The sequence below is a fragment of the Petaurus breviceps genome, unplaced genomic scaffold, assembly GCF_028583685.1.
Source record: "Petaurus breviceps papuanus isolate PSGF00001 unplaced genomic scaffold, PetGlider_PUasm1.0 140, whole genome shotgun sequence".
Lineage (NCBI taxonomy): Eukaryota > Metazoa > Chordata > Mammalia > Diprotodontia > Petauridae > Petaurus > Petaurus breviceps.
Window position 1 is genome coordinate 21,684,557 of NW_027185698.1, and position 12,054 is coordinate 21,696,610.

A 12,054-nucleotide genomic window follows, 5' to 3' on the forward strand; every position below is an offset into this window, starting at 1 on the left:
TAAAACCAGATGTTTGGGGGGCATATTGGTCCACTCCCCCAGTGCTTGACAGCTCTCTGGTGACTTAAAGGGTCTCTATCAGTCGTACTCTTCAATGTCCTGTGCCCCTAAAATGTCTATGATTCACAATTCTTACATACTCCCTAAATTAATATCTTGTCCAGGAACCCCTTAGCTGATGTGATGGGTGATTACTTACTGGCTGAATAAATAGTTATATAAACTCAATTAGAATGCATTACAGAGTTTCTGTAGTCTTAAAATAAAAAAAAGGAAAAGTAAAACAAACAAATAATAATACAAAAAAATTATTAGGGAGCTGCCAAAATATGTGTGGTTATCCCAACTGGGATTTGGGATCGATTGCAAATCAAGTCCCAACCCTCAGATGAGGAACCAAAGTATCTTCGATGTAGAAGACCTTGACTGCAAAGTTAAGTAGAAATTTTGACTTTATTCTATGGTTAAGAGAGAATCACTGGAGGTTTTCAAGTGTGGAAGTGACATAATGAAATAAATGTCTCAATTGTTAGTCTAGTGGCAATCTGCTACTAATACAAGTTAGGTTAAGGCTGGAGGAAAACATAAAGATTCTGCAATAGTTTGGCTGTATGAGATGCAGTTTGTAACTCAGGTTTCTAACTCTTCTCAGTATGGAATGTTATGTAAACTCTAGCAGGGAGGAAGGAGGGAAAGTGGCTATGCACAGAAATGAAACTAATGCCTAATTCTGTCCTATACAAAGTCACCTAGAGAACCTGGCACTAAACCAATCTTTGGATTAGAAAGGACCCTAAGTCTTCAAATATAGGTGCATGGTACCATGGAACTTTAGACATAGGGAGAGGTAGCATGATCCTACTCAGATTTTCTATTTATCTTATCTCTCCCTCTGAACTCAGGTGTGCTAAAGTGACTTGGGTGGGGGTAGGAGTCCTAAAGTTGCTTTCCCTGAACAGTCATGTGAGGTTAAAGAAGAAAAAGCATAAAAGCAGAGACAGGGACTAGGAAGTGGAAGTTTATCTCTCATAAATTTATACATTATACTTATAAAATTAGAAAGAACTTCAGGGGACATCCATTCCCTCAGGTTGCAAATAGAAGTTAAGTGACTTGACCAGATTCACATGAATAGTAACTGAGATAAGTTCTAAACCTAGGTCCTCTGATTGTAGAGATGAAACTTTTTTTCCAATGAATCCTTCAATATTTCTTCCCTGCCCCTACTCCCAGATGCCAAATAGATTCCTTCAAATCTGCGATTCACTTTTCTTTCTCTTTATATTTTGAAGCCATTCTTTTAAAGAAGTCCCTCTTCTTTGCCTGCTCTAATTTCTAAGTGATTTCAATCCTCCACCTCTGCTCAAATACGTTAACTTGTCTGTGATCACTAAAATTTGGAGTTTCAAAATTGACTAGATTGATGGTAGAAGGAAGGGAAAGAAGGCAGCATGTGCAATAGGCATTATAGATAGAACTAACCTGATTAAAGTTTTAAATTAATTGAATAATCAGTGAATAAGCTCACATTTCTCAGAGGTAAACAGTACTTATTTCATAAGACAATAAGCTTCCAATTATTGGTCATCTAATTTAAATAGTTTCTATAAACCTGCGACTCAGAGATAACATGGGAGTTATTTTAGAAATTTCAGTATCCTTAAAACGGTTTGCTAAAAGTAATTTAAAGGTTTATAAAGTGTTGAAGATATTATTCAATGGTGTATTTATCTAATGAATCTAATGGTGGATTTATCCTAATCCTAGATCTCTTAAATAGGCACAAGAAGAAGGGGTTAGATTTTTTTTTAAGGTTCCATGTTTATACTGAGGGACTCAAAATCTTGGTAATATTTTATAAAACTTCCTTTGTCAAGAAAGAAAAAAATCCTCTAACTTGTACACATACTGATATAACAAAGCAGGAAATATAGCAATTTGAATGGGCTAGGCTAGGGTATCAAAACTTGAAAAAAAATGTAAAAGAGGAATAGGTTAGAGGGAGTTAAGGTAATCACAGAACCATGGAGAGCTCCTCATTTGAATTATTACTCTTCTAGAAGCCTCATGATTTCATAAGCCTTTTTTATCCCTTACAAGGATACACAAGTTCATTCCAACCCTTAAGCAAAACTTTCTGGATATTAAAAGAGCCTTATAGTAGCTCTGACCTTCTTGGTATAAGAAATAATACTTCTAACAAAATGTCACTTGTGTGAGCTTAGGGAAGTCATTTTATGTCTCTAGGCTTCAGTGTCTTCATAACTTTGATGACAAATGTTCAAAATCAGAACCATTGCCTCCAGACAGATTTGAGGCTTATCAAAGAGTTTTATATCACCAGGAAGTCCTTTGGGGTCATGTTATGGGCTGTTGATTCAGGTACAGTGAAAGAGGCATCAGCCTCTTCAGGGGAGTTTGTCTGTTCCATTCCTCTCATCTAATATCCCCAACCAGGTAGCCAAACATATGCTTAGTAACTAAGACTCTAGCAGAAGTGTGGGAGGTACTAATAACTATCAACATTAGATTAAGAATAAGAGATTTTTTACCATTCTGATGTCAGAAAAGAGCTGAGCTAACTGTAAAACTATCTGAGGACAGAACATTAGGCGATACTTATTATTATGAAAAAAATTAGTTGAAGAAGCAATTATCAAGCACTTACTACCGGGAAAGATTTTGCTAAATACTGGGGATGCAAAAAACAAAAACAAAATAAGGCAGTTTCTGCACTCAAAGAGTTCACATTTTAGTAGGGGGAAGACTGTCACCCACCCACCCATCCATCCATCCATCCTTCCATCCATCCATCCATCCATCCATCCATCCATCCATCCATCCATCCATTCATCCATTTCGTCTCCAAAGGAAGGTAAATTTTGATGATTGGAAACTGCTTAATTAATTTGGGGTTTACTGTCTAGATTCCTTTCTTTCTTTCTTCCTTCCTCTCTCTCTCTCTCACCAAACTTTAAACCCATTTTACTCTGGAGCTCATGGATTGGACCACAATATATCCCTGCCCAAGTACCACTTAATGGCTATATTATGGGCCATCTTGGCTCAGAGTGAATGCTGTTTCTCTTTTGATCAGTAATCCTGAGGGTCTTCCCTTCCCAGTTTGATTTTTTTTTAATTAAAGGGGCCATCCCTTGACTCACTTCTTAAAGAGGTCTATTCACTGAATGGACATTACCTCACTCAAAGTGAGAACCGGAAAAGGCCTTAGCCTAAAAGGATCAAGGTCTCCTACTGCTTCCTGGGTCATCTCCAGTTGTCCTGATGAATTTCTGGCCCCTGAACTCAGATGGTTCTGGAGAAGAAAGTGAGGTTGGTGACCTTGTACAGCCCTCCCTCGCTCAAATTAAAGTCAACTGCATGTCATGTCATCATTTCCCTGATGTTATGGTCCTATGAAAATGAAGGACAAACACAACAATAATCTCTCCATCTAATACATACACACATACGTGCATATGTATGTATACAATATGTGTCATATACACATATATAGTTTCACCTACAAGACATATGGAAGGGTTGAGTGTAGAAGCAAAACAAATGTTCTTGCATCTTTTATAATTGAATTTTAATTGATCAAACCACATTTGTTTTTGACGTTGAACCATTCAACAATGCCAAGGACTTTGGTGATAAGACTTTTCTTTTCTGGGACTTTAGTAATTGTGGCTCCTGAAGAAATGAGGTTGTAGCTTCTATAGAAACATTTTCCAGGGTCCAGCTCCAGGAGGTTTGTTTCTTTCTATAATGACTATGGACTCTGAACTGGACATATGTTCTGGAGTCTAGGAGGCACTGTTCTTTCAGGGACTCTTGGACTTTGAAATCCCCACTGTCTCCATTGGGGTATGAGGGAAAATGTTGTTAGGGTGGTGTGGTGTGATTGGCTTGACCCAACTGGAATATGCCACCTTTACTACTTTTCTTTTTCTTTTGGTTTTATAAACTTGTGGACTGACATTTTATTTACTTGACAGTCTAACTTTATTGATGACTTTTGTTTTGGCATCATCTTTATTTCAATACATATCCCCTTTCTTCTCATCTCCAGAAAACTATCCTTTGTAGCAAAAATAAATTAAACAGCAAAAAAATCAGTTGAACTAAGCTAATCACCATAACAAACCCCACACTCTCCAACTTCATCAAAGAAATGTGATGTTCATTTTCTCATCTGTGTGGGGTCATTTTAATTATACATTATTCAATTTTGCTTTTCTTGGTCTTCCCACTTACATAGTTATATTTATTACGTATATTATATTATTGGTTCTCTTCATTTAATTTTGCATCTGTTCACAAAAATCTTCCCAGATTTCTTTGCATTCTTCACATTGTTTCTTAAGGTACAGTGATAATGTATTACATTCATACAAAGCAATTTGTTTAGCTTTTTTTCAAATCAAAGGGTATCTAAAAACTTGGTTTTTAGCTATTTACTTCCACAAATGCTACTATGAATATTTTGATTTATATGAAAAATTTTTATTTTTTTACCTTCTTTGGGGGTACATGGTACATACCTAGCAGTGGGATCTTTGGATCACAATGTATGGACATTTTATTAACTCTCCCCATGCCCCCTCCACTCCATCCCCCCCCCCCCCATAATTCCAAATGCCTTTCCTGACTGGTTGGAGCAATGAACAGTTTAACCAAAAGAGACTGACTTTTTTACAATTTCAAAAGAAAAAAATATCATGTATGGTATTTTCCATAAAAGATAAGCAAGAAGACCTTAGCAACAACTAACATACATCTACCTAATTCTCATCCTTATAAAAAATATAAGAATGATATATGAAAATATTCTTGAAAAAATGGTAGAATCCAGATTATTCTCTATAGTAAACAACCTCACAGGCACACAACTATTTAATATATTTCAAGAACAAAAGGTACTACTCATCAACATATGTAAAGATTGGGGTGGGTGTGTCAGCACACCCTGGGATGAAAGCATTGATATTTCTCCATCCCTTCTACCATCCACTTTCTCCTAAAGGGAAAAGTCAGGGTAATTCTCTTCCCATGATGTGCAGGTACACTTACTATGCTAAATACTTATAGATTATGAAAAAAACAAACAAAAATTGTGACTAGCTAGAAAACAAAGTCTTCAAGGTTTTCTTCAGAAAAGGTACCTCTGATATGAAATTATACACTAAAATTATATAGTCTATTAACAGTTTAACCACTGAAATACCTTTGTCTACTTATTCTCTCAATTCCAAAACCAAATGAGGCATAAAACAAGGAGACACATACTCCTGAAAATTACATCCCATAATCATGGAAGAAGCCCTGGAAAAAGACCAATTGGAACAAGGATACCTGTAAGAAATTCCCCATGTGACATTATGCTGATTATGTCTTGAGTTGTTATGGAGTCTCTAGTATGAGATCCAGGATCATGCAAGAGATGTTAGATAAGTAATTCGCATAGAATAAAATACATGGATAAATAATTATTATTACCTAGTTTATGAAAGATGAAAGAAAAGACCGTTTAGTTAATTGATCAGTATTTATATATAGATATACATTACTGATGGACACTGAGTTTGGTTCAGAGTTCAACAGAAGACCTGATTGAATAATATTTAGAGAATTTATTTTGCTTTCAAAAATTAAATATATCTTTTAATTTTATCTTTTAATTTTTTTACTTTTATCTTGACCAATATTAATAAGTATGAAAAAGTCCACAAAGAATAAAAGAGGATTTTATATAAAATTATATAAAGCTAGTCTTTAAGTATATAATAAATTCAACATTTCAAAAAACTTTTTAAACATCAATATATTCCAGGGTTAATACATAACTGGTAATCATAAAAAAACAAAATCTAAGAAATTATAAGATATTTAATCAGTCTGCAGCCCATTACAAATAATGAGTTCTGTATAGGGAATAGTGGAAAATTCAATATCAAGAAAAAATAGCCAGATGTTGAACAAGCATCTATGAAAGAACAAAAGACCTTCAGTGCATTAGGTAGATAGTCTAAGGATGGTTTACAGAATGGCATCTGTATTGTTGGATTTCATGCAAAGAGTAACCACGTGCATGGGATTATACTTAAACTATACTTCTAGTAATGTTCAAGAGGGGATAGACATTGTTTTGATCTGAAGCATATAAGGATAACTTAAATGAATTTAGATAATGTCTCTCAATTTATGCAATGCCTACATTATTTTTTGAAAATAATTCTATGATTTGAATAACCATAATGACCTAACTAATTAGAAGAACTGGTAGTAAATTTTTTATAAAGCACACAATAAGGTTATAATTTGAAATATTTCAATATTTCTGCTCTGTAAGTTATTGTTATTATTATTTGTATGTTGTTTTCCTTAAAGCAAGGAATGAGAAAAGTGCCATTTAGTCTAAGTGATGATTTTTAATGTGTTTCATTTAAAAAACTAAAGAATAAAAGCTTCATGATCATATAATAATATGATTAGTATATTTATTGATAACCAACTAAATAAAATGAAACTGATCACATATTTTATAATATAGAACAATTTTTTAAATAATAACAGCACAATGTAATAAACTGTGGAGGAAAGTACAAGATCAAAGAAGGGATGGAATCATTGCTTAAGGTAGATGGGACAATATCAGAGAGAAGATTATGACAGTGAACTTGCATATTCTGCATCTGCTTTCTCGTGAATAATTGCTAATATATATTTGATAAACAGATGAAGCATAAAAACCAAAATAAAAGAGCTAACTGATGATCTACATTCCAGGGTACTAAAAAGCTAGTAGATATAATTACTGAATGATTAAGTACATACCCCTATGGAGAAGGGGCCTTCCATTCCTGTCATCACTAAAAGCAACTGCCATCCAACTGCCACAGACAAGTGGGCAAGCCCAAGAACCCAGGAAAAAGGAGTCCTTCACCTCCACCTCACCCTACTTTTAGGTAGCTCCTAGAAAAGTCATTTATGTAAGTAACCTGCCACAAAGTAACCTTAATTCTGGAAATATGACCAGGTACTTGCCTCTGTGGGTGCCATACAACCCACCTTCTTAGGAGTCTAAACTCCTGAAGATCAGAAAAGAAAGTTCTCCAAAGGCCTAGTCACTGTCAAAAGGCTCAAAAATAGAGACAGACATGGTTTCATTAATGGAAAGAAAGACATGGTTTCATTAATGGAAATAACACAGAGAAGATGCATTACCATCTGATTTCCTGTTGTACTCTAAGGTCCACCGGGCCATTTCATCTGATTTATAGCAGAAACCACCTTTAAATCTTGTCTCTCTTTATTAGAATGTAAGTTCTTCAAGAGCATGAACTGTCTTGTTTTTATTTGTTTCCCTAGAGGTTTGCATATAATAAGCACTTAATAAATGCCCCCTTTCCCATTCATTTACAAATCCATCCATCTTAAGAAGCCAGAATGTTGAGGTAGACTATAATACAATTAAGCCAAGTAGGGTAAAAAACAAAGTTTACATTTCATTAAAATATATCAAATTTACAAGTGGAAGGTATGGGAGGCATGGCTAGAGAACCATAGATCTGTAAAATAACTGGGGTTTTAATGAATTATAAGTTCAACATGAACCAAAAAAGGAGCTAAAAATGCTGATATAATTTCGAATTGTACTTGGAAATACATTATGTTCAGGATAAAGGATGTAAATCTTGCTATTAGATCATAACTGGATCATTGTGTTTACTTTTGTCCACCACATTAAAGAAAGGTCATTGATAAACTGAGCAACGTCTGAATTAGGGTAACCAGGATGTCGCATAACCTTGAATCCAGGCCATTAGAAGATTGAATATTATAAATTGACTATTATTATTATACAATGACTGGTATAACTACCCAAATTAACTATAAAGGACAAATGAAAGGAAATGCTATCTGTTTCAAGAGAAAGAACTGATAAAGAGAAGTATGTATAGAATAGTTTTATATACACACACAAACATACATACTTGTGTCTAATGGTAGACATCTCAGGGGGAAGAAAAAAAGAAAAAAATAAAGTTGCACGATAACATTATTACATATTTAAAAGGAATATCAAGTTGTATATGATAGATTTTCAGTTACATATGCAAATAGCTTTTTTATTTTTACTATTCTGCTATGTTACAGAAATGCTTGTTTTATTTATGAAATTCAGAATAAAATAAATATCTATAAATATTTTTTATGGCAAAAAGATAGATGGAATTAGATATTATCTAAAGAAGAAAAGATTTTGGAGACAAAATATCATAGATTTCTTCAAGTATTAAAAAGACTTTCACTAAGAAGGTGAATTATATTTGTTCTATTTGGACCAGAAGGCATAATTAGAAGCAATGTTTAGAAACTGAAAAGATGAAAATTTAAGATTAAGGTAAAGTAAGCATGGTAGGTTTTCTCCTCTATGTCTTTTATGATGTCTTTTTTAACATCACTGGCCCTCAATTTCTTGATGTTCTAAATATATTCAATGTACTAAAAGAACCAGATTTTTAATATTTTTAGAAACATAACTCATACCTACAATGAGAAAGAAGCCTGGGAACTAGGAACTCAAGCAAACAAGTAAGAGGCAGTGTGGTACAATGGACATCACACTGGCCATCAAATTAAGATACCACGATTAAAAAAAAAAGGAATCTGGAGACTGAGGTTTGATGGTCATCTCAAATATCTCCTAGATATATGATCAAAGGCAAGTCACTTAATGTCTCTGACCATCAGTTTTTCCATTTGTAAAAAGGTAACAATCCTGTATTATCTACTTAACAATGTTGTAGTAGGGAGAAAAGTATCTTGATGACATTGCAATATTAGGTAAATGTGTTTTTATTAAATGTAGTAGTACTAGAAACAGTTATCTTATTTAGCCTAGAAAAACACCCATTTCCCTGATTGAAAAGAGGAAAATTATGCTTTATGGAAATTTTTCATATTACTTAAACAACAGATTACAAGTATCATGTAACTTTGTAAGCAGATAAGAAAAATTACAGACCTGATGTTATTTTCAGAGAAGATTTTTCAAATTTATTTTTTACTTATTCTCCAAACTACTGCAGAAGTCTAATTATACACACACACACACACACACACACACACACATATTTTATACAGCATCCACTAGAGATCAAACAAAATCATTTTTATGGCATAATAAAGTCTTTAAATTTTAAAAAGATATCTATTTAGAAATACATGGTTTGTCACAGAGTTATCTTAAATCATAAAAAAGCACACACATCAGGAACTCTAAGCACTTAAAGGAAACACATACAGGAGATGCTAGATTAAAGATTTATCAAGGTAAAGAAAAGACTGACATAGGTCTTTAAAAAAACATATAGCAGAAATTCATTTTTTCATGAAATATGTAAAAAAAATAGGGTGTGAAAAATATTCTCACAAAAATGTAAATTTGCTCAGGTGGACTATTCCTCAAGCCTATAGAATTTAATGAAAATGATTACTGAAAGCTCTAGGCAACATAGATCTTTAAAAGAAAACTGTTATCCACTCTGGCCAGAAAGAGTATTTTATATTCTTCCTTTCCAATAAACAGCTATACTAACTGAACAAATGGATATTAAATTTGACTGGGAAAAAAGGGGGAAGAAAATACAACTTTAGCAATACCTTTTAATCAAAGTTACATTATGGGTTTCATGACATTTTTCTAAGACTTGAGGAATCATTTTGGCAATTAATAACAATTCAGTACCCCCTCTTCCATATGCAGCATTACTCCAAGAGCTTGCAGAATCACACTACAAAGAATCCTCAGTTAACAACTTCCCCAAAATATCAGAATGTAGTAGTTTTCATTTGGACAATTTTAAGTTTTATTACTAGAAATATGGTTTAAATCTGGCCTACATATAAAAAATAGAAAACTCAACACAAAATTATTTAGGAATATACTTACAGGTTCTTAATATCAACCGCACCACGAAAAGCCTTTCTTGGAATTGCCTGAATCTGATTTTCACTGAGATCACTAAAAAAAAAAAAACAGCGAAAAGAAAAATGTAAGAATGGGCTTTAACTAATAGACACTTTAGAATTTTATGCAATAAAAAATGTCACAAACATTAGACTACTACAGAAAATTCTACAAAGCAAATTTAAGCCTACAGTATTAAATACTCAATTTAACAAAATCAGTATGCCTATCACATGCAGAGTATCATCATGTAGATAAAAAATAAGAATGATAAAACATATTACTTTGCCTCCAAAAGCATATGATCTAGTAACATAACATAGATTTAAAAAATTCCTATAAAAAAGCAAAAAGAAATGGGAACTTGAATGGCCTCTTGAAGTATTTTCTAATTCTCAAATTACATAATTCAATAGACAATACAGTTCCTTTTTATCTGAATCAGTGTAATAAAATGATTCCTTTAAAAATTTTCTAAGGAGCAAATAACTCAACTTCAAGTTATTCTAAGGCTTAGATGTTTGGTGTTTCTCCAATTTCACTGAGCTACCTATCAGACCACACACACACACACACACACACACTTCAGTTTAACTAATCTTTGGAAGAAGGGGAAAAACAGATTAAACCTATGCAGTGTGATTAAATTTTCATAGAACTTTAAGTAATCTTGGAAATGGAACATGACAGCATTAGCTGACAATAAACCCAATGCCTATGCATGAAATATTAACAATGAGCTGATTTAAAACCTTCCTTTAAAAATTCTGTTATAACTATAAACACAGAATACCTATATTTATATTTTATTCTAATTGAGAAATAAATTCCATTTGAGTAAAGCAAAATAGCTCTTCTAGATAGAATGAGAGATTAAGAAAAATTTTATCCTATGAAGTAGATCATTATCATCAAGGCAAATGTTTCTACATGAGTTCATTTAAACTTTCTCAGTCTTTATAAAAAGTTATATAATTGTATAGTTAAGTAAAAAAACTACAGGAATATAGGGCAGTGAAGCAGTGCAGTGGGTAGAGTGTTGGAAGTGGAGTAAAGAATACTCACCTTCCTCAGTTCAAATCTGGCCTCAGACACTTACTAGATGTATGACCCTACATAAGTCACTTAACCCTGTTTGCCTCAATTTCCTCATCTATAAAATGAGCTGGAGAAAGCAATAGCAGACCACTTCACTGTCTTGGCCAAGAAAACCCCAAGAGGGGGCAAGATGAGTAAGACATGACTGAACAGCAGAAACAACAAAAATATAATTGTATAGTTAAGTAATACACTAAAGGCAGAATATACTAATGGAGTGGGTATTAGACTATGAATGAGGACATCTGAGTTCAAATCATGCCTTAGTAATTTATGAGCTATATGACCTTAGGCAAATTTTTGAACTTGGAGAGACGGTTTCCTCCTACATAAAATGGGTACAATCACACTTGATAGTTTACTTCGAGGGGTTGTGGTGAGGAAAGCACTTTGCAAGTCTCAGAAATGTTAAATGTGGGTTATTAAAACAGAAATCTGATATTTCTTTTTATGTGACAATATCACTTAACAGAAAGCTGAAATAAAACATAGATCAATATTAATAATATTAAAGATGTACAGTCCTGCCACTCCTTTCCTTGTCAGTCATTACTATAAATACCTGAAAGTAATCATGTTTCATGTCCCTAAATCTATTTAATTAATCAAATTTTTCATTAATCCAAAGTGACCAAGAAAAGAGAAGGCTCAAGGGAGACATGAAAGTTGTCTTCAAATATCTGATGGACAGTCACATGAAAAAGTGATTAAATAGATTCTTTGTGTCTCTAAAAGATAGAACTAGAATGAAAAAGTAGGAGTTGGGGGAAAGAGATTATAGTTTAATATATAAGCAACATGTCAAACTGTCAGAAATGGAAGAGGTAGCTTAGAAAGCAAATGAGTTTTCCAACACTAGAAGACCAATACATAAACCCTGGGTGAACTTGGATAGGAAAAATGGCACCTTTGCTTTCACTAATGTTTAACTGTAATTTAATATTTCCTTGAAGTATTTAAAAATTATTAAGAGAAGT

At 33.2% G+C, this 12,054-nt stretch overlaps 1 protein-coding gene across 2 annotated transcripts in view; it reads right to left on the reverse strand.

Moving 5' to 3' along the window:
• Window positions 1-12,054, reverse strand: part of SLIT2 (slit guidance ligand 2) — a 399,420-nt gene that overhangs the window by 169,057 nt on the left and 218,309 nt on the right. For both annotated transcript variants that reach the window (XM_069069137.1, XM_069069129.1), the window contains exon 5: window positions 9,962-10,033. In XM_069069137.1, coding sequence (XP_068925238.1) covers window positions 9,962-10,033 — 72 coding nt within the window. The remainder of the gene's footprint in view (window positions 1-9,961; window positions 10,034-12,054) is intronic.